Source organism: Charadrius vociferus, unplaced genomic scaffold (genome assembly GCF_000708025.1).
Source record: "Charadrius vociferus isolate BGI_N301 unplaced genomic scaffold, ASM70802v2 scaffold422, whole genome shotgun sequence".
Lineage (NCBI taxonomy): Eukaryota > Metazoa > Chordata > Aves > Charadriiformes > Charadriidae > Charadrius > Charadrius vociferus.
In genome coordinates, this window is record NW_009647080.1 from 845,236 (window position 1) to 873,151 (window position 27,916).

Consider the following 27,916-nt stretch of genomic DNA (forward strand, 5'->3'; position numbering starts at 1 on the left):
AACATCTTGCCTCACCTGATTCCCCTCTATGGGTGACACTTTTCACACAACAAAATAGTTTTTCCACCAAGAAATCATATTTTTATTAGTATCTTCAGAAAAAAAAAAATCGTCATGGTGGACGGGACGGGGACGGATGAGACCGGGGGTGTGGGGGGGCGGCTCTCAGCCTCGGCCGGCTGGGGCTGAGTTGTGGAGGTGTGTGCGCACCCCCCAGGTCCCATCTCCCCTTCTTTATCCGGCTGCTCTCTGTTTCCTCCTTCTCTGTCAGCGTGTGTGTGCTGGTTTCTTTTTTTATTATTATTATTTATTTCATTTTTTTTTTTTTCCCCCCAAAGACAAACTTGCTGTCAACTGTCCAGGTAAACCCCACAAAGCTTTCCCATATAGGCCGCACGCGTTATCGACGGATGAAATGTTATAGAATGTGACAGCGTATTACGCACCTCTCTCTCTCTCTCTCTCCTTTTAAAGGGCTTATTTTCTCAGCCAATAAGATGAGGTTTCTAGGATGCAGAGTCATGTAAAGCTTAGTAAAGTAAGCGATGTTTGCTTGTTCTTTAAAAATTTGTGGGGTTTGGGGGAGTGGGGAGTGGTGTTTGTTTTGGGAGGGGAAGTGGGGACAAAGTGGCATCCAACTGGAAGCAATGGCCTTGCTTGCAGTTTTATGCATAAGCCGATCTCTTTCTCTTTCTCCCCACCTCCCTCTTCCCCCTCCCGTAGTGCTTACAGCAAAAATATGTTTGTGATTCTGTACGACCGACCTCTGCCTTTCGAAATGGGAGGCCTCTCTGAATCCTAAATATTTCTACCAGCCTTCTTAGTGAATGGTAACTGCCGCCTTTTCTTTTTCTAACCCCGCATACGAGATAGAACAGCCGCGTGTCCTTTTACCTTCTTGGATGAAGGGCCTGGCAGCGGCAGCAGGCTGTGATCACCTGGTAGTCACCAAAATGAGCCGCCTGGCGCCTTGCTCGGTGCTAAGGTAGTCCACATCCTCCGACTGTAAAGGCGGCAGCAGCACGTAGGAACGATTATCTCGCGTCAGAAGCTAAGGTGACAGAAAGAGATATTGTTGTGCCACTGATCCTGAAGGAAAGCTCCCGGGGGGGGGGAAAAAAAAAGCCACCATTTCCTGGGGCGTTACACAGTAGTTTAGGGAAATCTCATGTAAACGAAACTGGTTGTTTTTTCTTTCTCTACTCTCCAACCTCATCCACCCCCATACAGTGGTAAGTTATGGTGGAGTCATGTTTTTTTTTTTTTTTTAGGTAATAAAGATTGACTTACTTCTTTTTTTCCTCTCTCTAGTTATAACTGGGGTGAGGGGGGGTTGCATACAAAAAAGACAGTTATTTTTTTGTATTGGGTTGTCTGAACTGATTTTTCACGTAGGTGGATATCATCATGTGATTTTCCTTCCCCTCCCAAATCCATTTCTTCTATCTTGAGAGGAGGATAAAGCACCAATTTACTTGATTTGCATCAGCTTCATTTGAAACTTTGTAAAAATGCCCATTCACTCCTCCTGTTACCTTTACTTTTAGCAGAACAAAACTACTGCAGCCGTGTCCATCACTGTCAGCTTAAACAAGGAAGATGCAGCCTGGAACAGAGAGAACTGAGAAGTCTCAAATATATTTAAAGAAATATATAATTACAAACTGATCCCTAGTGCAACAAGACAACATTCATGATGCAGTGCTGTAGTATAAGGGTTTTATTTCCACTTCCTTTCTGTGTGTGGTGGAGCACATTTAGATTTAATTCTTCCTCTAGGCTCTATTTATTCGTGTTTTACTCCCTGTGAAAAGAATTCCTTTGATAATACTATTTTAAATATGCTTTCATATTTCTGTGGCATGCTTTCTCACACTCTGTGCTTTCCAGCTTACATGATAAACTGTGGTCTTTTCTGTGTTCCCACTGATGTAGTCAGAGACAGCTATAGAGCTCTCTTGTGGCGTAAACCTTTGCTCCTATAGTATGCTTAATAACAAAGTTTGTAATATTCCATTCACCTATAATTGCAATGCAACTGCAGTTTAGACTTTAAATTCCAATGTACTTTCATAGGAGGGTGTGCAGGTCTTGGAACTGGTTGTTCACCTGGTATTAAACAGCTCTTCGGTACGCTGTTTGGAAAAGTGCTTTACAGTGCAAATCTCTTGCTACCAATAAATCAGTAGTTAGCAGGACGAGCGTTTCTCAGAGTGGTATTTCAATGCCTGCATTATGAGCTGATGTCTCTTCACTTTGCCAACCCAAATTCCAGTCCAGGTCTTCACGTAATGCAAATCAGATTATAGAAATCCAGGGTATGCTGATCAGGAACAGCCTGTCAAGATGTACTCAAGGATCTAATCTTAACTCCGAATTTAGTTTAAAATAGTAGTATCGTTCCTTTCCCATAATGCCTCATTCTCATTTTCCTCCTGAATTAATAGTCAAGCTAAACAGACTCTTACCTAGGTAGCTCTGACAAAAGCAGTATTATGGGTGGTTGTACTGCCCAGGTGATTAGACAGTGCTGCAAAGTCAAGCAATTTATTTTTTTTTCTTAACTACTGCCTACCTTTTTTTTGCAGATCTAATAATACAATGTCAACTGGAAGGGTACGAACGAAAAAAAAGGCATGTTCTTCAGACCAGTCTCCAGACAACCTTCCTCTGAGGAGTTCTGGAAGACAGGTATTTATAATAATTTAAAAACACATGGGTTCATACTCTGATATTTTTTATTTTCTGTTGACAGTTATAAAGAAAGTGGGCTTCATTGTGGATAACTGGACTTATCCAGAGAGAGGGAAAATTGGTTAATTCTGTGAATAAGTAGGCAAGCGTCTCATTTGTGAACAATATTCAGAAAATACAAATTCTCGATATAACCTGTAAATACTTAAAGTGTTAAAAATACAACCACAGATTTCTGTAAAGCCAGCCCAAGCTGTCTGCCCATCCAGACAGAGGCCTAAAACAACAGAATACACAGCACCTTTGAGGCACAGAAGAGACATTTGGAATACAGCTTTGTATCTGGAGTCCAAAAAAAGCCCCAAGCCTACCCTAATCTATTTGAGGCATGGATAAGGTTGCCACTAATTAATATCAATAAGTACGTGAAGAAGAGATTTTAATTTTCTGAAGGAGAAACAGAATGAATGCATGAGGCTTGACTCATTAGCATGTGATGGAGCTTAAAATATGTTTTACATTGGAAGCTTTGCTTCTAATTTCTTCAGTGGCATCAATTATACTAAAGCAAGACATTTTTAGTTTTAAATGATATTTCCAGTCTTACTGTTTGGTGGGGGTTTTTTTGTAGAAAAAATGACCTACTTTGACAGCTGTTTCATGCTGCAGCTATTTTACAATGGATACAAAAATTTTCATTACTACCATTTTAGCCATTTGATGCTACCCACAAGCTGCAAAACTGTCTGAATGCCATTTTGTAGAAGATGCATTTGTGCCATTTCTGGTCAGTTTTCAGCTATTCTTTGTTAGGTAAAGAAGAAAGCGGCTGAAGCAGCAGATGATGATGATGAAGCATCAGAGAAGAAATACAGGAAGTGTGAAAAAGCTGGATGCACTGCAACATGTCCTGTTTGCTTTGCCAGTGCAGCTGAAAGGTTTGTTTCTTTTTATTTGCATTTTCCGTGGACTTTCCTAAACTTGCAGCTGAAGTTTACGATCGTAATTATATTCTGGTAAAACCCTTCCTTTCTAAACATAGAGGGAGAATCGAAAGGTACTAATGTAAGTCTTAAGATGCCAGGAAAGTGTCACAAGTTGTTCCTGTTGTGGATAACTTTCTACAGTGCAAGTTGCTAATTCAGATATAGAATATCTTTAGAATATGCTTATTTATGTTATTAATGGTGTCTTCTGGAACACTTCTTGCTTCTGTGAAACTGAGAGCATATTAGTGTAATCTGAGGAAGCTAAACTTGCTTTCAAGATGGAAAATGAAACCGTTATTTACTGCAGAAAGTCTTTATCACTCTTCCGTTGGAATGCTTTGCAGTCCGAGGTGAGATTCTGACCTTGAGATTTTAGGTCTTGGGAGACAGTCGTACTTATTTCAACTCTTTGTTCTCGAGTTGTTTGTGGCTCTCTGTGTACTTGCACATGTACTTTTGCATTCTGACCCTGGAGGGACTGAACGCATGATACTGGCAAGAGGGATCTGTAATAAGCAACACGTTAGAACTCATTATGCAGCAGGCAGACTGTAATTATATAGCATTCCTCCCTCCCTGGTTAATTGAGACAAACTTTCCTTGTTTTATTTATTTTCCAATGATATAAAATAATTCTGTGCTTCATTTCATTACCTACGTGGATTTTTCTTTGGTGGCAGGAGGTCAATGTTTTCTGGATGTTGTCATAGGAAAGCCAAGTGTTTTGGCAGTGGCCTAAGAGACTTGTAGGGGAAACGAGCACCCGAGAGATCAGCATTGGTGATACTATGTTTTTTATTAAGGAAACAATAGATACTGCTTAGTCATCTTTTTGAATTGTTATTTTAATATTTTGATTTCCACCCCCCACCTCCCCAAGAACATAGTTTCAACGTTATTTATTTGCGATGAGATCATTTCATGGCTAGCGATTTCGGTTAGTAGTTTAAGTCACTGCTTTTTACCTTGTGCTTTTTACCTCATGTATTTATTTTGAACTGATTCATTGAGTTTAACGAGAGTTTTATAAGTGAAGAGCGATTGCTTTGTCTGAAGAATATAATCTTTGCTAATGGATATTTCTTTCTGAGAGTAATAAAGAATAAATGGCCAGAATGTGTAACTGCTTCCTCAGGGTTTTCTCCCATTGGGTTAAAATCGCAGTCAACTCAAGTCACGTGAAAGAAATAGGCAACATCTGTTTTGCGTTCAGATTTGCCTTTACAGTTTTGTTGGTTGTTCTGGAGATGGGTTGTTGTAATGATTTATGAATCAACTGATCACGCATACAAGAAAATTACTAATTGAAATGATCCTTCCCACCCCTGCACTAATATCAGAAAAAAATGGAACAAAGTAAAGGAACTGTAAGTGCCTTTGGAGAGGGACTTTGCCTTCGTATACATTTGCAAAATGCTTAGTGTGTCACAGCTCATATTGTAAGATCAAATGTATTTAATGTTCAGGAAACGTCTGCTTTAAGGGTACTAAAGACAGGCTCAGTTGACCATTGTTAGCGGGAGGTAGCTGGAAGCCAGACCAACTATAAAACTGCACATTGTGTACGTTTTGCCTCCTTTGCATCTGGTGTTGCTTAGTTTGGAAACTGGAAATGTTTAAGACAATTGAAAGGATCTTATTGTTATTTGTATGACTGTAGAGCCTTGTGCAAGTCAGCCTTCGTGAATGTCACATAAAGCCCTGGCTTGTCCTGAATATTTTGTTCACAGTCTAGAATGTGCTACTGTCAATAGATTCTTTTCTAAATGTATCATAAAACTATTTCTATGTCTCCTGCATTACAGATGTGCTAAAAATGGGTATACGTCTAGATGGTATCATCTTTCCTGTGGGGAACACTTCTGCAACGAATGTTTTGACCACTATTACCGAAGGTAAATTTGCCAATTAAGGTCAGGCCTTTTCATGCTTATTAAAATTTAGCAGACATTACAACTGTTGAAACATCATGTGCAAAGGACCTGTCCTCTGTGCTTGCTTTATTCAAAGCTAGGCTTAGAGACTGATACTAAAACTGCAGGTGTTTTATGGCCTAATCGTCAACTTAAAACACAGCAGCGTGAACAAAACCGGTTACTTTAGGCAGGCTGGTTTGTGTGTGGTTATTTTGAAGCTTTTCTCCTTTTTTTAAAACACCATCAGAGAATTTTAAATTATGAGAACAGTTTTAAGTAAATGTATTTTCCTTTATAAAGCAAATTCACTTTACAATGTGAGGCCAGGAGGTCTTGCCTCTCTGTAACATCAGATCAGTGAGCAGATTTAATGCTTGCGGTTCAGTGACCGTGAAGACTAGTCAAGCTCACAGAGTGCTTTCGGCTCCAAGCTCCTTCCCATTTGAGTGGGAGTTGAGTCCAGCTCTGCTAAGACCTTTGGGTGCTTATATGCTCAGCAGTACCTGTGACTCAGTCCAGACCTTAGATATCGGGAAGTGTGCTCGTGATCATGAGAACATAGTGGTCAGGATGCAATTTATTGCTATTGTAAGAACTAAGACTTTCTCTTTTTTTTTAATAGGAAAAATATAAGACTCTCTACAGCCTTCTTTCTCTGTCCTTATAAAAAATGCTTAATTTTAGACTAAGTGCCGTTGCTTGAAATGAACTAGATATTAAATTTTCTAACCGCTTGCCATTTTCTTTTCTCTTTCTTCATAGCCATAAAGATGGTTATGAGAAATATACTGCCTGGAAAAGGATTTGGACAAGTAATGGTAAAAGTGAGCCCAGTCCAAAAGCATTCATGGCTGATCAACAGCTTCCTTACTGGGTAAGATGGAGGGTGATTTATTTAATAGGATATATTTCAATGCGATGTTCTGATGTGAGTTTCTGATATTGTATGTTCAAGCAGCAGGTTAGCTGAGTTTTCGCAGGGTTTTTCCAGTATTAGAAGACTGTGGAAAAGCTCAAGATAGTAATTCTGATCAGCTCCTTGATTGCTGGAGACCTTCTCCACACCCCACAAAGAGGAACCTTCTGTTGCTTTTCAGTGAAGTAGCTGCTAAGATGTTGAGATAGAATAAGACTTGGTGGGGAAAAGGAAGTGTGCCAGCAATAAGAAAGTACGCGTGTGAAAGACTTCCAAAACAGATTTTGTATTTCCCTGGTAAAGAGAGCAGAAGAAGAGAGACTGGAATGGATGGAAGTTTGTTGTTGGTGGTGTGGGGTTTTTTTTGGTTGTTGTTTTTGAAGTGGTGAACCATGTGTTTTTGCACTAATGCTTGCAAAACCCACTGAAGACCATAGTAACTGGGTGTTGAATTAATTTTGGAATTAGGTTCTGTGGAGAAATTCAGCCTTACAGGAGATGGGCACAAGGTTTCTGTATACCAGCTGTCCTACTTGTGACCTGAGGCTTACATGAGAACGAATTTAACAATTATATTTGACAACTTCCTCACATCTCTCTGCTTTCTAATTGGTTATTTATGCTTCGTTAATCTTATCTGTAATCAGACACCAACAAGTAAAAACATGTTTGTTTTTTGACTTGTAGGTGCAGTGCACAAAGCCAGACTGTGGTAAATGGCGTCAGCTGACAAAGGAAATCCAGCTGACACCACAAATAGCAAAAACCTACAGATGTGGTATGAAACTGAACAATTCCACCAAGGTAACGCAGAAGAGTTTTGCTCATATTGAAATGAACAACAAGTTGATTTTTCTCGTTTGCAGATGTTAATTGCTTCTTGCTTTGCTACTTAATGTTTCTAATGCCAAAACAGTCGCCTGATGGTCTGGAGAGCTGCACGGTGACAGGTCTACATCTGTTTGGACTTTTTGTTTCCCAAGTAGGAATGTCAAGAGAGAAGTATCTGGAATACTATTCCCTGCATAGTCAATTGTAAAATCCTTCATTTTGAAACTATGGAGAGATTATTAGCACGTACAAAACAGACATACACCAAAATGTTTGTTTTGGTTTTGTTTGGCCATGCCTCATTATTGAGGAAAGCATTTGAAAAGCTTAATAGGCTTTTATTAATTGCTAGGAAGTTTGTCATGCGACTTTACATAAAAACTTTCAGCTTTGGCATGAAGATAACTCCTGAAATTTGAAAGTGTCCTTATAGTGCCATAGAATCTATATAGTAAAAAACATAACATGAAAATACTGACCACATGAAAATCAGAAGGGTCAGCATTTCTTCTTGAAACTTTATGATAAAAACCCTCTTAAAGGGCTGAGAGAGCTGGGACTCTTCAGCCTGGAGAAGAGAAGGCCGAGGGGAGACCTTATTATGGCATACAAGTATCTAAAGGGTGGGTTGAAGGAGGATGGAGCCAGACTCTTTTCAGTGGTTCCCAGTGACAGGACGAGGGGCAATGGGCACAAGTTGGAACACAGGAAGTTCCATTCCAACACACGGAAAAACTTCTTTACAGTTTGGGTGACAGAGCACTGGCAGAGGCTGCCCAGGGAGGTTGTGGAGTCCCCTTCTCTGGAGATTTTCAAAACCCGCCTGGATGCAGTCCTGAGTAATGTGCTCTGGGCAATCCTGCTTCAGCAGGGGAGTTGGACTAGATGATCTCTAGAGGTCCCTTCCAACTCTGAGGATTCTGTGATTCTATGAAAATAAATGAGAAACTTTTTTTATAGTCTAGACTGGAAGAGTCTCTGGAAAATGTGGAATCTTTCCAGAATTTTTCTATAAAATTCCTCCCCCTTCTCCCCCCACTTGTTTGTTTCAGTGTTCCACTATATTTCATGGAATAAAATGTATATCTTAATGCCTGATCAGTAGAAACTATTTAATTTAACAAATGAGAAACATTTTCTGGGGTGTTTTGACTTTATGGTGTGTTGTGTTTTTAACTGTGCATTTCTCTATTACTTACTTTTACTAACATAGTCATCTCTGCTACAGAAGACTAAAACTAATACATTTTTTGTTTGGTTTTTAAGTTTAAAGAACTATGCTATGGCCAAATTATGTTGGTTTAGATTTACTTTTTGTTGTACAATTTAAGAATACCTCTGATACCATTCCCTTTTCTTTCAGACTGAGGGCTCAGACCAGTGTTCCATGCCTGAGGACTTGGTGAGTAACAGCTGTTCCTTCTCATTTGTCCTTGAATATAAAAGCAGTCTTAAAGCACGGCATATTTCCTTCCTTTTCTTGGTCCTTTGGCCAATTATGGCGGTATTTATGCATTTTGCTCAGGAAACTGTCAGACACTATTTGCAACAGAGCCTAGGGCCTTCTACTGTCTCATCTTTTTCCTCTTTTCCCTTGCCATGCCAGTTAGCTTTCAGGTGGTTCGTGGTGTCTTTGAGCTGTGGCCTGAGATTCAAGGTTTACTCCTAATTCTCATTTTTGATCAGGCAAAACGGTATTCAGTTGCCAGGTTTCAAATGCAATTCCCCATCCTAAAATTTCCCTGTCTTTCAGGTGGTTTCTATCTTTAGTAAAGCTAGTCTCTTTTTGAAGACTGCAAGAGAACATCAGAACATGTTTTCTCTCTCCTCTCCCTCAAAATACAAAATTAGACTTGATGTACGTTGGTGTTGCAGTGGGTTTATGATCATGTAACCCTGTAGTTCAGATTTAGTATGATCTCATGTTCAATAAGCCAATGTTGGCAAGTGTACCTGCAGTACATCTATCCCAGGAAACACGTTCAAGCTTTCTTTTGATTCTCGTAGAAGCTTTGTGTTTTTTGTTTCCTTAATGCATGTTCCTTTTGTAAATCAAGGCTGAGTCATTAGCCTTAGAGTTAGGGCTTTAGAACGTCTTCAGGGATAGCAGAATCTAAATTAAATTGATCAGTTAGCGTAGACTTTTCTAAGTTCAGATTTCTGGTTGCATAAACGACCGTAAATGGCCTGATAATGACCTGATAAGGCATAGATGTGTTGTCATGGCACGTCTCATCTGTTTGCTTTCCACGGGGCTGTGGAGTTTGTGAAGTTTCAGCTCCACTTCTGAGGAAGAGATTAATGCTACAGGTTTTCTGTGTCAGGCTGAGGAAGGGGAAAGAGGGAGAGAAAATGTCTTCATGACTCGCAATTCTGAGATTGGTACTTCTCGTGCTTTTTGGTCTCAGTATTGGAGGGAGGGGGGGGAATTGGTTCCTTTTCCAACGTTTTCAAAGTACTGACGTGTTCTCTTCTCCCCTCTTTCCTTCACTTCTCCGCTTGGCCAGAGAGTGGCTGAAGTTTCAGACCATTGGTGGTACTCCATGCTCATACTCCCTCCTTTGCTGAAAGACAGTGTGGCAGCTCCCTTTCTAGCTGCATATTATCCAGACTGCGTGGGCATGAGTCCATCCTGTACCAGCACTAATCGGTTACCTGGTGAATCCAACCTTGTGAAGTTAGAGCACTTAAAGAGCGTGCCTAATTTGACTGGTAAGGGCCATCTGCAGGGCTCTGTTGCTTAAATAGGTGTGATAAATTCTGTCTTGTAAGTGAGTTTATAAGGCACATAATGCTCCTGGTTCAGAACTACTGGTTCTGTTCTCAGCACTAATACACACTCTCTGTGTGACTGCCTCTGTACTTCTTTGATGCAATTTTCTCGTTTGTAAGATAAAGGTAATACATTTCGTATGGCATTTCTTTAGGGAGTAAGCACAGACTGCATAGGCTTTTTGTTCACTGCCTGTCGTTTGTGTATAGAAATGGGAAATGAACATGCGGGTACTTAAAGATTGTTTGCATTCTTAAGGAAATGAAGATTTATCAAAACAAAACATGATTCTGCTCGGTTTGATATTGTGGATCTTTGGGCCTTTGGAGAAAAGGATTTGATTTCTTAAGGCACTTGGATTCTGTTTAGATGAATTTTTTGCTAATGGCAGTTCTGAGACTGACAGCCTGGGAGTGTGGATCTGCAGAATAGGTCAGGCACGGAGAAAGGTAATTCAGGATTCCCATACTCATCCTTATTGATAAACCTCAATACTAGCTCAGAGAGTGTCCTTAGAGGAAAGTTCAGTTTCTGTGTTTTCTTAGCAGGCTTTGCTCTCCTTAGGTGCTGAAAATAAGTCTGCTTATCTATTCAACAGATATTTATCTGCTTAATAAACAGAAAGCTTCATTACATAGAGCTACCAATACTGCATGTGGAAGATGATTACTTTTAGTTACTACCTACTCTGGGCAGTACTGGGAGTTGAAGATGGAAGGGATTCAGAGGACTGCATGAGCCTGTACAGCAATGTTAGACCTTAGACTTGAGTTTAGATCCTGTTCCTTGCTGGACTCGTCGTGGCATCCGAGGGCACATACTGTTTCTCTGACAAAACTTAAGCTCTGACAGACGCACCCATCAGGTAGTAGATCAATAATTGATACTGCACGGCCTAGAGGGCAGGAGAGGGGACAGCAATATACATTAAATCATTCTGAAGGTGGCTAGAGGCTGGAAAGCTTCGTTACTTGTTTTTCTGTGTTGAGGTCAGTGGATTGTCTTAGAGGGAAAAATATACAATGAAGATATGATGGAATATGACTAGTTCTTGGTGTGTCTTTATTCAGTTGCAGGCATGAACAAGTATTTCCAGCCTTTTTACCAGCCCAATGAATGTGGGAAAGCACTTTGTGTGAGGCCAGATGTCATGGAACTGGATGAGCTCTATGAGTTCCCAGAATATTCACGAGACCCTACCATGTACTTGGCTTTGAGAAACCTGATTTTGGCCCTGTGGTACACAAACTGCAAGGTAAGAGATGCTAATAGTTAACTTGTCAGTTTACAAATACGAGCTATTTTTTGGGGGATGGGGAGCAGAGGGATTGGACTCTCTTCTTTGACAGCTCCTTACGCACTAGAAAAATTGCTCCCATCCTTTTGAAAATCCATTCTAAGATTGGCTGGTTTTTTGGTGTTATGTTTTGGTTTTGAGTTTTAATGCCCGGGAACTTCTTTTGCAGTAAAATGCAAACGTTTTAAAAGTATTAAAACTCTACTGAGTCTGCCCAGCTATTAACTTTTAAAGGGATGCTTGAACATTTCTAAACAGTGTTTGTGGGTGCTTTATGTTTTTATTTTTTTTTTCCCATATGACTGTTGGACAAGGAAGTGATTGTCTTTTTACTTGTGCTAACTCTATGATGCTGCCTCCAATGGAATTGCTGGAATTTCACGTATTGAAGCTTTCAGATACTGATGTCTGTATTTATCTGAAGGTTTTGGATATTGATCTATTTTTTAAATGGAATGCCATCTTGGAATGGATTTTACTGGAATGTCACTGTGAGCATTGCCATCAGGTAGATTCGTTTTGCAATCAGGAACGCATTTCAGTACTGTTCCTGTACTAATGGAGCACACCATGGAGTCTGTGAGAGTATCTTGTAGACTCATTTGCTTTTATTCCATGTTAATCTAGCTTAATAAATTGTTACCTTACTGTGTAAAGCTGGCTAGCAAGAAACTGCCACAAAACTTGCTTTTAAAATGCTGTCAGAAGCCTGATTCATGATTAATTTTTTACCATCTGGTTAACAGTTTAAACATGATGTAAATGCATAAAAAAATTTAATATTAGAAAATCAAAACTTTCTATTCTTTGTTTCCCCTTTGCAGGAGGCTCTTACCCCTCAAAAATGTATCCATCACATCATTGTTCGGGGACTTGTGCGTATTCGGTGTGTACGGGAAATGGAGAGGATACTTTATTTTATGACAAGGAAAGGGCTAATTAATACAGGGATTTTATCAGTCAGTCCTGACCAGTATCTTCTTCCTAAAGAATACCACAATGTAAGTTGCTATAATAATCCTTATATTATCAGTGCTATGAAACTACATGGTACATGTCATATTTTTTTTTTGTTCTGGATTTTTTACTTACTACCTGTCATTCCAACCTTTTATGTAAAAAATACATCTAAAAGCAAACACATCACATATTTTTCACATGGTTCTTATCTGCCTTCGATGGTTATGGAAATTACAGCCATGAGACTCTTCCCAGCAAAGTGTTTGTTCCCACAATGATGGAATTCAGTCCTATAGATTGGAGCTTCCTATGAGCTTTTCAGATGGATGGGAACTATGTGAGAAATATATACAGTACACTCAGGTTCTTCTCATGGCTTAATCTTGTAATACACCTCTGCTTCCATAGTTGAGGAAACTCCTATTCTGTATTGGTTTGCAAGAATTATGATTAAAGGGTACATATTTATGACTAGCAATTTGCTTGACAGCACACAGAAACGTATCAAATTAATGTATCCTGTAATGGAATATCTCCTAGGAATTCTAAGTTGATTTATGTTTGTAAAGTGTATTTGTATATGTTTTTAATTTATAAAATAGTTTTTACTGTTCAACCCAATCTGTGATTGAAATCATTACAAGGTGTTTCTCTTGTCTGATAACTTCAGTTAGATTTTGTTACTTGACTGATACCTTCAGCTGTTTCTGTTAAAAGAAGTTGAGACATCGGCTTGTAAAGTCCTTAAAACTGTACATATTATCAAAGCTACGGTTGATCTTTTCTCTATATTAAATGCACTATGATCTTTAAAAGTTATCACTGATTACTTTTACTGAGGACAAAAAAGCCTAGACTTCTGAAATCTACAGGTATTTTTAACTTTAGCAAGAAGAAAAATAAGTGTGCAATGATAATTTCTATTTGAGTTCTAACTATTTTTATTTATTTAAATCTTTTATTATTTTTTAGAAATCTGTCATTATTGTTGGGGCTGGTGCAGCAGGATTAGCAGCAGCCCGACAACTGCACAACTTTGGAATTAAGGTAAGAAACTTCAGAGTATATTACTTAAAAGATCAGACTTCCTCTGCTTTGACAGCTTTCTTCATCAAAATGAAAAATATTACATTCTTGTTACAAATATTTATGTATAGGGCAACCTAATTAATAAATATAAGTATAATAAATATAAATATCAACTGACAGGACTTTTTAAAATATATAAAATACACTATATGTATTTTCATATATATATACACTGTTGCTTTTCACTGTTCTGGAGAGATGGAGTTTCTCTAAAAAGACTTTCTCTAAAAATAAAAAGATAATATAAGTAAGGGTGAACATAGTCAGTCAGACATCCATCTAGTCCAGTATCCTGTGTTTGTCTGTGACAAGTAGTGGATGCTGAAGGACATATGCATGAATGGTGGAAATACATGAGAATGGGGTTTTCTTGGACTATCCCAGGAATAAATTTCTGCAAAAGGTGTAGGGACTTCCTCCAATGGACACTCCACCTGGATCATTGTGTTTAAAAGCCTATAGCATGCCTTAAACTCCAATTTTGAGGTTTCCTGAATAGGTCTTTAGCTTTTTGAAAAAGGAGGCTTATTTTTGTTAGGGTTGTTTCTTAAAGTAACAGTTATTTTATATGTATATATCCTAAAGGGTAACCTTTAAAAGACAATTTAAATGCATAAATGAACTATACCACAAATGAAAATAAAGTGTTAAGATTGTTAGCACTGACGGATTGCTTGGGATTTTTTGTGTTTTGTTTCCCCCTTTGCTCTGGAGTTGAACAGATACGTTTAATATAATCAAATCTTGCCATTTACTAACCTGTATTGTGTCATAGGTCATTGTCTTAGAAGCTAAAGACAGAATTGGTGGCCGAGTGTGGGATGATAAGACATTCAAAGGAGTCACTGTTGGAAGAGGTGCACAAATCGTCAATGGATGTGTCAACAACCCAATGGCACTAATGTGTGAGCAAGTGGGTTCCCTGCAGTGGTCATACATTATCACTAGTGAAAAACTGTTGTTAAAGCCAGATTTGGGTGGCTGGGTAAGGGTGGGAGTCCTTTTCCGTGACGTGATTAAAACACCCTTCTGTGTTGTAAGTAAACTCCATGTTGCTATTATGGCTTTGATAACAGTTGGAGACAGAGAGGGGCTGTAGAATTATTTTGAGCACATTATGCTCAAAAAAAAAAAACCACAAAAAAACCCCCACAAGTGGCTCCAGCTTCAAAACCAGAAGAAACCACTTTTTTCCCCCGTCTCTGGAGACAGTAATGTAAAAGGTCCCTGACAGACTTCCTTAGAGCTGAGAAAGGCTTTACAGTGGAAGGCTATTGCTGTGTTGTCGTAATACGTAGTTCTATGACGGACTTGCCTTTGCTCAGCTTCTATATTTCTTGTTCAATTCTGCACAAGTTAAGATGAATATTTATAACAACTACTGATGCAAACACACTGCAGTTTGATATTTTTTTTTTTAATTTGTTGGTTTGGTTTGAGTTCTTTTGGGCAGGAAGCTGAATTTCTCCAAGTGGGACTTGAGTATGGATTTTGTTCAGAGAGGCATGCAAATCCAGCCCATGTTATTTTAATTGTTTAGTGCTCTATAGTATGAAGAATTATTATTTTTTGTTTAAATAATGCTTTAGTTATGAAGTGAGGAGCAATGACTTCTGAATACACCTTGGGTGCTTATCCCTTTGAGGTCATTTGATGTCATCTGTCGTTCAAAGTACAACTGTATCTTGAAGGGACATCTGCAGTGGTGACTAAGAGCCTAGAGAGATGTAAGGATATGTGAAAAACACTGGAGTGCACCCCAAGGAACAAGGCCCCAGGAAGAAGTTAGCGCTGTATTTGTGCTATTTTCTCTAGACTGACTCTGTAGAACATAAAAACGTCTCTGCTCTGATTTAGCTCTGTTGTGTGTTTGATCCAAGTTGGACAAGCAGGGCAAGATACTAGGTTTAATTCCAAATAAATTTTTTCTTTGCTTGTTTGTTAATGAATCTGGTGGTAACTGGCATGCAACATCCCGTCAATTCCTGAATGCAGGGAACTGTTTGGGCATCAGGCACCAGAAAGTTGCAGAAAAGAGCTGATTTTAATGGTGGCTTAGAGAATAAGATGAGGTAGAAATGAAGGATATTGGTTCATTGTGTTTGATTACCAGACCCAACATCTCCATACTAGCCCCTGGCCTGATAGGAAAGTTGCAAATGAGGTTTCTAGGAATCCCTTATAAAGAAAAGGATGGAAGAGTGGGGATAATCAGTTTGTGGACAATCAATGGATAGAAGGATTGTTAGTTATTCCAGTTTTAGTAGAATGAGAGTTTGAGTTAATCTAATTACTTCAAGTCATGGATATTTTTTAAGTGGCATCACTTAAATCTGAGGGATTCACCTTACTTTAAATAACTTTGAGCAGGCTAGGCACTGTAGTTTTTCCATACTTAAAAAGCAATAAAATGTCTTTTTCTTAAGCTTGGCATTAAAATGCACAAACTAGGGGAGAAATGTGACTTGATCCAGGAAGGTGGAAGGATAACAGATCCCACTATTGATAAACGTATGGACTTTCATTTCAATGCCATCCTAGATGTCGTCTCGGAGTGGAGAAAAGATAAAACCCAACATCAAGATGTTCCTCTTGGTGGTAAGTGGGAGATGTAATGCAAAGTGAAGATGTTCGCTGTGTTCATAGAGTTTTATATTAAATTGGCTTTTACATCGGATATTTTTAGACGTGTATGGCTGTACATCTGACCTTAAATCTAACAGTGATAACCTGGCTCTGCGGGCGACAAAGGGAGACTGACTATCGTATACCCACAGACCAAAGTGTCACTTGTAACTTCTTAGAAAGCCTAAGTTGAAGGCTTTTATAGTACTGGATGACTTCTGATGTACTATCTTGTTTTCATGAGGTAGCTTTTTCAGTATAGCTAGAGGCACTAGCAGCTCAAAAGACCTGCTTCTTGCTGAAGCAGGCCATAGCTAGCCATACTTTTTGACTAATCTGTCTAAAAAAGAGCCTGATCAAAGGCATCTGCTGGCACAAGCAGTCTCATCTCCATTGGTAACGCCTCCCGCCACACTTATAGCATGCAAGCACATTCAACAACAAAAAATAAACTTGCTCAGAAACGTCTGCCTCCCGAATCTTTTCAGCGTGGATAATGTAAGACAGAATTAGCAACTCCTATGTTCGTCGGTGAACTCTGGATCAAATTTCTCAGGTCTTTTGGTTTTGTAAAAATTAAGCAGGATTTATTTGCAAGCATTCTCCTTTATCTTAAAGTGTATTTTCCTTGAAATATCTTCAACTGTATATTGATGATAGCCAAACAATTAATTTCTCTCCCGTCTCAATTGGCTAGCCCAGCTGTGCTGTTGGACAGTGTTTTTTTGGTTTTTTTCCTCTTTGAAATCATTTTAACTTTTTTTTTTCCTGAAACTACGTATGTTTCCTTTTTGAAGAAGAAGATTTTACTAGGGAAACCTATGACTAAACAATGAAGTTGTATTTTATCACCAGAAAGATCTTGTGGTTTTTGCTATGAGAAGAAAAACATCGTAGTGCAAATCAGCAATAAGCTTGAAAATCTTGTGATCCAGAGAACAGCACATTGAAATGCACTAGGACTTCTGACAATTGACGATATATTCTTATCTTAAACATGTTCTTTCACAGAAAAAATACAAGAGATCTATAAAGCCTTTATTCAGGAGTCTGGTATCCAGTTCAGTGAGCTGGAAGAAAAAGTACTACAGTTCCATCTCAGTAATTTGGAGTATGCCTGTGGCAGCAATCTCTCTCAGGTGAGTTTTTACAGCTGTGTGCTGAAGTGGTGGAGTTTCATAGAAAATAGGGTTGGAAGTAATACTGAGAAGTCATCTGATCCATCCCATGGCCCAAAAGGAAGAATCAGCTATCCCTAAACTCTTCCTACATCCTTAACCTGTTCTTTAAAAGCACTGAGACAGACTCCAGCACTGCCTTAGGCAATCTGATGGGAGTTTATGATGTGCTTCCAGCGACATCCTTTTAAACATAGAATTTGAGAGTAGATGGTGCAGTGGAGTAGGGCATTTTGCCGAGATGCTGGGTGGTAGGATTCACAGGAGAGTTACTCTTCCTCAGATGTTGTGTGTGACTTCTGCTTCTCAGTTCTGTGTTTAAAAACTGAGGTATTTCTCTACCTTGCTAGGTATCTTGAGAATAAATGCATTTAACTTCAGAAGTGTTCCAACACCCTGACGGTGGGCCCCAGTTCACCACTCCTAGGTATTCTGTTGACTATGTGATACTTGACTTTCCTTGTGACTTCAGTTTTTAGCAAGCAGATTCAGGAAATATCAAAGTATGATGTTGTTTGCAGTGCATTATTTACTCAGTCGCATTGTTTGGGTTAAAGATGTTTAGGGTCAATTGTACTATGGTAGTGGGACAGCTGATTGATATGTGCAGATGCACAAATCTGATGTGAACTGAGAAGCGCATAAGAACATAACAAAAATCTGCAAGACAATGCTATAGCAGGGCAGTCAACAGAAAATATTTTGATATGTCAATCTTTCACACTTCAGGAGCACCCAGGGGAAATAAGAAAGATGTTAACATCTATCTTACCTTCAATTTTAAAATCAAAATATGAAGTAAATGCAACTGCAGTGATAGAAACTGGCATTTTAATAGCAGTTGGAGAATTGCTTCAGCTTTTTCACGGCTAAGTGGTGATTGCTTAGTGCAAATATCACTATTGTACTAACTATGAGTTTGCAGGGCTAGGGGGAGAAGGTCAATGAAAGATATCCTGGAAGAACCTTCAAAGTGGCAGAAAAATTCCATTGAGGTTTTTTTTTTTTAATCTTATTTTCCCCTTCATATTAGGAAATAAAATATTTCCATTTTTATTTGAAGTCTTAAGGCTGGAAAATCTGATTTCTTTGCTAGAGACAGAAAACTGAAATAAATACACTGCAATCCACCTGAATTTTTGTACTGCTTTCCTTGTTTTCTTTACCAAGCAGAACTGCTTGTAACCGACCCATATTAGGACATGTCTTAATCCATCAATTCATATGTTGTAGAGTGGCCTTAGGTAAATAAGCCGTTTGCTTTTGTCAGCATTGCCATACATTTTGGTGATACGTGTTCTTTTTCCAGTTGTCAAGGGAATTAGGGTGGCTTCTTCTAAACTGTGGGACTTTTGCTAGGACCCATGTCACGTCACCAGCAGAGACAGCTAGTTATATTCTGTCCACAGGTATCTGCACGCTCATGGGACCACAATGAATTTTTTGCCCAGTTTGCTGGAGATCACACTCTTCTAACTGTGGGATATTCTACTGTGATCGATAAATTGGCAGAAGGGCTGGACATCCGGCTGAATTTCCCAGTGAGTCTGGAAAATGTTGATGCAGTGCCTGTCTTGGATTGCTTTGAAGCACCTAATCATATCTTTGTATTCTTTTGGATGAGGCAAATCTGTGCCTGTGACTATTTTGACTGGTCTGGAAGAAAAAAAAAGAGGACAATTCCAGCATTTCTGGAAGTCCTCTTTGAGGACTATCAGTACTTAAATATTATGATATGATGAACTTATACATGTTAGAATCATGATGATTCTTCTTTTTCATTTCCATGGAGGCTGTTTTTTCTCTTTCAGTGTTTCTCTGGAAATTTGTGTTCTTCAATTTGTACTTTGCAGACTGGTTCTATATTAGCTATTCTTGTCTGAATTTGCATTGCATATGTAGATTTTGTAGTATAATCTTCAATTTGTCTATTAATAGGTACAGAGTATTGACTATTCTGGTGAAGAAGTGCAGATCACTACTGCAGATGGAACAGTGTGGACAACACAAAAGGTACCCAATATGCTTCAAGATTAAGGATTTTAGGGAACACAAAAACAATATTGACCACAGTACACGTCCTTTTAGTCACGCCCCCCCCCCGACTATTTAGTCCAATTTCTACCCACTCAAAGATGAAAACTCACGTATTCTAGCAAAAATTATCTAGAGCCTATTTTTCATTGAGCATACTTGAGTTATGAGTACTAGCTAATTTGAAGAACTAAGCACTATAAAGGCAGTACTAAAATTGTGAAGCAAATAAGTTTTTAATCTGGTCTTTGAAGTGACAGTGTATTTTCTGGTTGCATTCCCTGCTCAGCTTTACCCCATTTAGCATGTGAATCTGCCCTGTTAAATTTTTTCCCTTTGGTGTGCAGGACTTGACAACCCTTATTTCTCAGTCTTCCTTATTCCCTATATCCCCACCTGCTTCATGCTGCATAATCTAGCTTTTAGTAATTTTTAAAATGATATATACACTTGATCAAGATTGGATTGACATCAACAGTGTTACTAAGCATTTTTTAAAGAGAAGGGATCTTTGAAGGAATTAAAACCAAACCAAAATAATGACTATATTCTCTCCTTTCAAAAATAGTTTTGTTAATCTGAGAGCCATTGAGTATAATTTACAGGAGGTATTAAAATTAGTTAGCCACTCTGATACAAGTAATTTAACAGACTACAACTTCAAACTAGTAAACAGCAGAATCTGTTCTCACCAAAAAGTAAGGCATGCATTTCCCATTAATGGGGAGTAAAACCAGACACTAATTTAGAGATGTCTGGTGAGTATTATGCTGCATCCTACATGAATAATCCAAGATAGTTAAGAGGATGCCGTGAGGCTTAAGTGCAGTATTCAGCTTTTGCTACTCTTGTGACTGTAATTATTTCTTCCAGGTATTAGTGACTGTACCACTGGCCCTTCTTCAGAAAAATGCCATTCAGTTTAATCCTCCACTGTCAGAAAAAAAAATTAAAGCCATTAATAGTTTGGGAGCAGGAGTCATTGAGAAAGTAAGTAAATTCAGATTACATTTCATTTTCTTTTAATAGAAACATTGGCTACCTTGTCCCTGTTGCTTTTGCTGCATATTTCTCAGGATTTATTATGCATTTGGTTTTACTTGTACACAGTAGTCCAAAAGAACAAAATGCTATGGGGGATCACATGTATTTCTGTTCCTTAGATTTCCCTATATAATGGGGTTTTTAGAGAAATTGTTTGCAGAATCACTTCACAGCTTAAACGTTTTGTGCCTAATTTTGAGCAAGCTTTTGTGATCATCTTAGATCTTTCAAAATTCTTATAATATGCTTATTCCAAGTCTTTTTGACCCTAATAAATACATAAAATATTTCAGAAGAATACTGAAAGCTGTGTATTTGACCGGTGTAAAATCTCCTACCCTTTCCCAGTGGATAAAGACAGACTCTCCTAAACAGATCCCTAGTAGGGTGTGTGCTTAGAACAAAACAGGAAAAGAAGTAATGCCAGAAACAGGATTATAACAATGCTGAAATTTAAAGGCAAGATTCAGAACCTCCCCCTCTCCCTCCCAGGATGTGGATTACTAAGTTCTATGTTAGGTTTGTAAAAATTTTGCTGAATTTCTTGACCGTTTTACATAGTGAATTCCATTGTGATTTGATACTGTCTGTGCATTTGCAGTTTGTGCGACTAGCAGGTTTTTTTCCCCCTTCCCTGTCCCCCTTGGAGAACAGGCCCATATGATCTCTGTTGAGACCCCCTTATAGACCCGAGTGTCTCTAATGAAGTGGAAAAGGGAAAAAGAACTAGAAGAACATCATATAGCATATCCAGTTATGAGTTTTGTGGTATGAACCGTTTTAATTCTCTTTCTCTCTCACACTCTCTCTAGATTGCCTTGCAGTTTCCTTACAGATTTTGGGACAGTAAAATTCAAGGAGCTGATTTTTTTGGTCATGTTCCACCCAATTCCAGCCAACGTGGGCTCTTTAGTGTTTTCTATGACATGGATCCAGAGGTATCATATGCTAGCTGTATTTTCTGTTGGCCCTTCAGAAATTCAGTTTGGAAACTAGGCGCAATAATTAGTGAACAATGAAGGTTTTATTCTTCCCCCCACCCCCGCAACTGTTAAAAGAAGCGGAAGAGTATATTTATCAAGAAAAAGCTGATTGATACTTTGTTGCAATAAATGGGAATGTTTTCCTACATTTGGATACAAAGTAATATACAAGGAAGTTAATGCTTTTGTTCTCAAACTACCTTGAATACAAGACTCTAATACCTGACAGTAGATGTACTAGTATGGGAAAAAGTCTACTAGTCACTTCCAGTTTAGTACTTCTGTTCCCTTATTTAAATCAGCTAAAAATCCTGTTCAAAAGTTCATGCTGGCTTATTAATACTTAATGACTTGCGCTAACCTGAACAACTATGTGGAGTGGCAGAAGAAAAGACAAACACTAGGTTTTGTATGAAACTGAGGTCTGTAAGGTCAGTCCCAAACTCATGAATTTCAAACCAAATTCAAACCAGTGCATTGACATCATGTTTCTCTTCCCTGCCAGTTCCAAGCAGACACATTACAGATTTATATTGTAATATAAATGCTTTTACATTCATGCTTTTACAGCAACTGATACTTACTACTTGGCAGAAATTTTGTAAGCTTATGGCTTACTCCAAAGCGGAACTATCCTGTGAAGACTGTGCTCAGTTACTACAGTATCTGTAACTATGACTTCCCTTAAGAAGTTTTCTCTTCAGTACTTTTAAGCTCGTTCTAGGTGAGGTTCAGCGTGCTGGTGCTGTCTGGAGACACTAGATACAATTCTTAATTTGCTTGATAGCTATTCTCTGCTACCTATCAAGTTTAGTAACAGAAGAATTGCCTTATATAAACAAGAGAGGGAGAGTTCTTTAAAGGAGTTGAGAACCTGTGTGCTATTCTATAGTCACCACTTCATCTTTGAAGCTTGTGCATGGTAGCAGATTTTTTTTTTTGAAGTGGAAGGAAACACCAGTAGAACTGAGTTTTCATTTCTTGGGCCCAAATCTGCTGGTAAGAACTTAGTATTGGCCTAATCCAAAACATATCTAACTAGTATTGAAATAGATTCTCTTTGTTACCACCTTTTGAAATTGGACCACAGTTGAGGTAGAACTTTGGCATGGAACTGGAACTTAAGAGGTCTGTCACAAAGAAAAACTAGAAATGTCAAGTCTTTTGGTGTAGCCTTTAAATAGTTAGATGGGAAGTTTTCAGTTAACTCAGCAAGTCATAAAAGGGGCTGACCGTAACACAGCACGGTGAACAACACATCAGAGGATATTAGTAATTTGAGCATAAATACTGTAGAACGTGCACCCTTTATTCTAAGGAATCAAACTTACTTTCCTTCAGAACGCAAGTTGCTTTGCAGCTGACAATCTCTTTGTCAATACCAATTAAAAGGGACTCTTAAAGAAATACTTAACCTAATAATTTTAAAATTATTTCATATGTTAATGTCTTGTTTTTAGGGAAAACAAAGCATTTTAATGTCAGTGGTCACTGGAGATGCTGTAACAACCATTAAGAATTTAGATGATAAACAAGTACTGCAGCAGTGTATGACTGTACTTCGAGAGCTGTTTAAGGAGCAGGTAAGAGAAGCTTCTTTTCTTAGGAGATGAATTAACTTGCCAACAGAGGTAAAGCTTTTGATTATATTACTTCATAATGTATAGGAAAACCTTTGACGGTTTAAACTATTTCTTTTTGTGTCAGTTTGAGGAAATATGCTTCCTTTGAGAAAACATGTTTGTTCTTCAGAGGGAAGAATGTGAATTGAATTATCTTAGATCTGTCTGAAGGAAAATGGTAATGAATAACAGAAATGAACTATCATCCTTTAAGGTACTTTTAGAAAGGAACATTAGGCTTTAGGCAGGTAATGCAAATACACTTCATAGCTGTCACTTTTTCCAAGCTTTTTTTTTTTTTTTTCCCCATCATCACCACTTACAATACCTCATAAAAGCTTTAAGCTAGATGAATTTGATTGTCATTCCCCCTCCTTCCATGTAAAAAGCAACTGAAATGACATCACCACCCCCACCCACAAACAAATGAACGCCTTACTCTTCTAATAAGAGAGAACCCTTCCTGAGCTGTCTTGGGATGGAGGCACAGGCAAAATGATCTATCAAGGGCCCTACATCCTGACTGTAAAAAAAAAAAATAAATATCTTGGATACAAATTTCTACCTTTTTTTCTTCCCCCAGCTCATCATCCTGGTGAAAACTAATAGGAAAATGAGAGAAATCGGGGGCAAGCAGAAGACTATCACTTAGCAATGTTATTTGCATTCCACTCTATAGACAGTGAAATGTCTTAGTTAAATTACTTAGAGCAGTTAGATCCCAAGGAAGGTTGCATTAATGTTCATAGGTGATGTCTCAAGTTTTACTGGTATTTGGATTAAGGATCTTAGAAGAACTTTGGCATCTGAAAGCCTGACTTTTCCTAGAAAACATACTTTTGGTAATGGCTTTACAGTTACCCAAATCATGTGCAATTTAAGTCCACATACCTGCTATTTTGATCTCATGAGAACGTTGAGGTACTGAACAGGTCTTTGGTGCCACTCTATTCTAGAAGAGCGATTTTCATGTCTGTCTCCGTGGTTTATAGCAGTTGTGAGTTTCAGCCATCTGTCCACAATGCAGTAGGATTTTTCAACAAGACAGCTTCCAGGGGCATATCAGAACTTCTGGGGCGTCCGTGAAACTTGCCATACTTGGCTAGCTATTGCCTTGATTGATTGAGCTTTAGTCTCTCATGTGCTACCTGAATGGTATAGTCAATATTTGTCGATACCAGATGTTGTGTAAGAGGCAACCAGGGTTTGCTTCTGTTTTCTTGCCACAAGTTCCTCAAAGATAAGACACAGCTGAAGTTGATTAAGCCTTCATACAGTTGTTACCCAGGCTCTTTTTGGTAGAATTGCATGGGATTTGCATGCTGCAATGTGACAAAGAATACATAGTATTACTGTCATGGCTTAGCTACAGACACTCTGAATTTCTGGTTTTTGTTTTCTCCCTGAACCTAGTTTTCAAGCCAGCTCATTTTCTGATTTTAGATAAGTAATCTTATTTTCTTCATTGGAATAAAATTATCTCCAAGATGAAGATTACATTTTGAGATTTAACAAGCTAGAAGTAGCAAAGCATCATGCCTTACCAAGGTGTAAATTTCTTACATTATACATACAAACATGTTGAATGATGTTGATAATGGTATTTTATCTGTTTGCAAGAGTATGTATGTATGTATTTTGAGAATTTTCCTTCCCTCATGTGTAATATAACTAGAACTACACTATCCAGATTTATTTCACTCAAAAGAGTGCAACTGTGATGTTTCAGACATCAAGAAAGCCTAGCAAACAAAATTATCTTTGCAGTTAGTAGTATAATAAAGAAAATTCAAATTCAATTCTGGAATGTGATCTCATCTGTATCATAATAATACTACATACTCTGAAGATTACAAGAAACTGTTCATGAGAAAAAAACCTATGCAAATATGAGGTTTTCTTTGCAGTGCATAACTTTTAGTTTGATTATGCAGGAGGTTCCTGACCCAGTGAAGTTTTTTGTTACTCAATGGAGCAAAGACCCTTGGCTCCAGATGGCGTATAGTTTTGTAAAAACAGGGGGCAGTGGTGAAGCTTATGACATTATAGCTGAAGACATACAAGGAAAAATTTTTTTCGCTGGTGAGGTAAGTGTTTTTGTTACTGTTGATTACTGTTATTGGGGAACTATTTCTTATGAAAGATCGTCTTGCCAACCAACACCATTAATCTAGAAGTAGTGCATAAATCTTCTGTTACACAGATATGCTAACATTTCTTGTATTTGACAAAGAACCCTCTTTATTCATATTATTATTGGGCATGGAAAGCCTGCCAGATATTTCAGGTCAGGAGTGAACTGCGTAACCAATAAGTGCAGAACAGGACAAGACTATATGATCCACTTGTGTTTTTAGTCAGATTATCTTTCTGTTACCCCATTGTGGGTAACATAACAAACGCACGTTGCTGATAGTATAGGTGCATTCTATACTGCAACAGAACTTACCTGCCCCACTAAAGTGCAGATTGCAAAAGAGTACTAATTTTTCTAGCTGACTTGCTTGCGTGTGTTGAAGTTACTAAAAATCTTAAATATTTCCATGGCTTTCAAAAATGTTGGTATATGCTTAAGGAAAACAAAACTGATCTTATAAACTGAAATTCTATCTGTTCTAATAGTTTTAAAAACAATTAACTCTTTTTTTTTTTTTTTAACATACAGGCCACAAATAGGCACTTTCCTCAGACCGTTACAGGAGCTTACTTGAGTGGGGTTCGAGAAGCAAGCAAAATAGCAGCATATTAAGTACTGAAAATTTGTGTTTATAGATATATTTTTAACTGTTTTCTGTGGATAAAACTATCTTCAAGTTTCTTATTTGCTGCCTTTCCCTAAGTGGTACTTAAATAGTATATGGTACCTGAAGATAAAATCTTCAGCTTCCTTTTCCCTCTTTCTCACTCCCTCCCTTCCCCTCCCCTCCCCTCCCCTCCCTTCCCCTCCTCTCCCCTTTTTTTAAGCCCTTGTGATACATATTGTTGGGGCTTTTTTTCCAGCTAAGGTATTACTAGCAAGAGTGACATTGGAGTCCCTGGCCACAGCTTAACTAATGAAACTTCTGTTGAGAGTCCTCTTCTGTATGGCTCAAGTCATGCTATTGTAAACCTTCATTTCAGAAGGTCAGATTAAAACAAGACTAAGTTAACATACAGCATTAAAAATGCTGGCAGTTAGTAACGATAATGGGAATTTTCCACTAACTGTTGATTCTCAGGTTGATTATGCTCATAGGAGTTCAAACTTGCTCCCAAAAGCCTGAATAGCCTAGACAAATTCTAGAATTATTGTAGGAACTCAACTATCATTCTTTCCATTTGCAATCAATAACCTTTTCTATAATATTTTCCATATTCTTAGCCTCCAGTAAGCGGGCTTTGGAATATCAAGTTTGTTCCTTTAAATCAGACTGCTGGAACAGTTTACGGTGCAATCATAGAAAGGTTATTGTAGCTAATAAAAACTTGAAAAATTAACTTTTACATTACTTTAAAAAACTTTGAAATATTCTCTCTGCTTCTTACTCAGAGAAATTCTTGTTACAATAATAGGCTAAGTTTAGATTTGCTTAGTGCTTCTGATTATGTAGAAACAGGACAGCTTAAAAATACTATATTTCTATGATATTTTGAAAACAAACTTCCAAATTCATTCGGGCTGAGTAGAGGAACTATCTACTGATATGAGTGCACAGTGGAGGGTGAAGGATTAAGTTCCTGACAGCTCATTCAGCTTTTCTATTTAAAAAATAAGTGAAGATGAATGAGGAAAAATATTAACTTTTATGAAGGGCTGAAACAAGTTGGCTTGCACTTTGACTTGAAGGGTTTTTTTAATTTTATTATTAAAGTATTATTAAGAACAACTTGAGTGAGTAATTCATAGGGCTAAGCATCTAGCTAATAGCTTTTCCATGGGGCAGGGAGGAAAAAAAAAAAAAAAAAAGATATTTTTCAGTAGAAATAAGACAGACCCAACCAGGATATCTGTTGTAATGCTGTTCTACTAAAACAGTACCAGTGAAAAAAATTAAAGCCAACTTTTACATCTCTTCCCCCACACCTTCTCTGTAACTTTACTGCATAGACCTCATGATTTCTGGAAGGAAACTAAGCACTTATTCTTTTCCTCCTCTCATTCTCATGCGTAGTCCCTTTTGTTCTTTTAATCTCTTCATTTAAGAATGACACAGCAGACTTTGAGTTACAGTGCTTATTTCCATAAAGCTCTATCCTTGGAAAAAAGAAAACCAACACAACAAGCAACCTTAAGAAAAATCCTACTGAATAAATGCAATTCTTTTTAAATACCTAGTATTTTGTCTTTAGAGTAGCTATGATATTGTTAAATACCTTTATTTAATCTCTAATTTACAAGGTGAAGATGTTTATATAACTAGATGTTTTTCAGATATATTTCTGTTCTGCTTCTTAAAACTGAATTATATGGATTAATAACAAAAGCCTAACTGTTCATAATAATTTTCTTCTACATAAATGCTAGTATGTACAGTTTTAAAGTATTTCCAAGTATTAAATATTAATTTAAAGGCTAAAAGAAGCAAGACAAAACTCTCTGATTAGAAACGATAATCAGACATCAGATTTTGCTTTTGGTAATCATTTGCACTTTGTTGATTTCATATATTACAGGCCAACTTATAGCATAACTAGGAAAGATTGAGCTGCGTATGTTCAAGTTCCAACTTTCTTTCCCAGTTTATCATACCTGACAAAATTATTAGGAGAGGAGCTTCTGAAGGTGGGAAATAAGCTACTTATTACTATGAGCCGAAAACATATTCAATGGCTGCTTCAGTTGACCTCAGTCAAAACTTCAGTCAGCTTAATAACAAGATATAAACTCACCACATTTTAGGTAGGAACTGTCTGGAAAGTTGAGCTCAGCATTCGTTTCTGCAGTCCAAAGTTTGTGTGAACGTGCTTGATTTTAGACATATGCTT

General features: G+C 37.9%; 1 protein-coding gene across 2 annotated transcripts; it reads left to right on the top strand.

Moving 5' to 3' along the window:
- Nucleotides 1–2,601: 2,601 nt before the first annotated feature.
- KDM1B (lysine (K)-specific demethylase 1B) lies at nt 2,602–25,700 on the top strand. Of its 2 annotated transcripts, XM_009895803.1 has the most exons (20): nt 2,602–2,691; nt 3,508–3,632; nt 5,489–5,578; nt 6,362–6,473; nt 7,203–7,319; nt 8,710–8,748; nt 9,854–10,058; nt 11,190–11,374; nt 12,241–12,417; nt 13,349–13,423; nt 14,241–14,378; nt 15,892–16,063; nt 17,102–17,229; nt 18,678–18,809; nt 19,207–19,281; nt 20,176–20,292; nt 21,159–21,284; nt 22,790–22,912; nt 24,886–25,038; nt 25,617–25,700. In XM_009895803.1, the coding sequence occupies exons 1-20, from the start codon at nt 2,602–2,604 to the stop codon at nt 25,698–25,700; spliced, it is 2,463 nt and encodes an 820-aa protein (XP_009894105.1). The 2 variants fall into 2 exon arrangements, with proteins under 2 accessions (XP_009894105.1, XP_009894106.1); XM_009895804.1 differs by lacking the exons at nt 9,854–10,058; nt 11,190–11,374; nt 15,892–16,063; nt 17,102–17,229.
- Nucleotides 25,701–27,916: the final 2,216 nt, after the last annotated feature.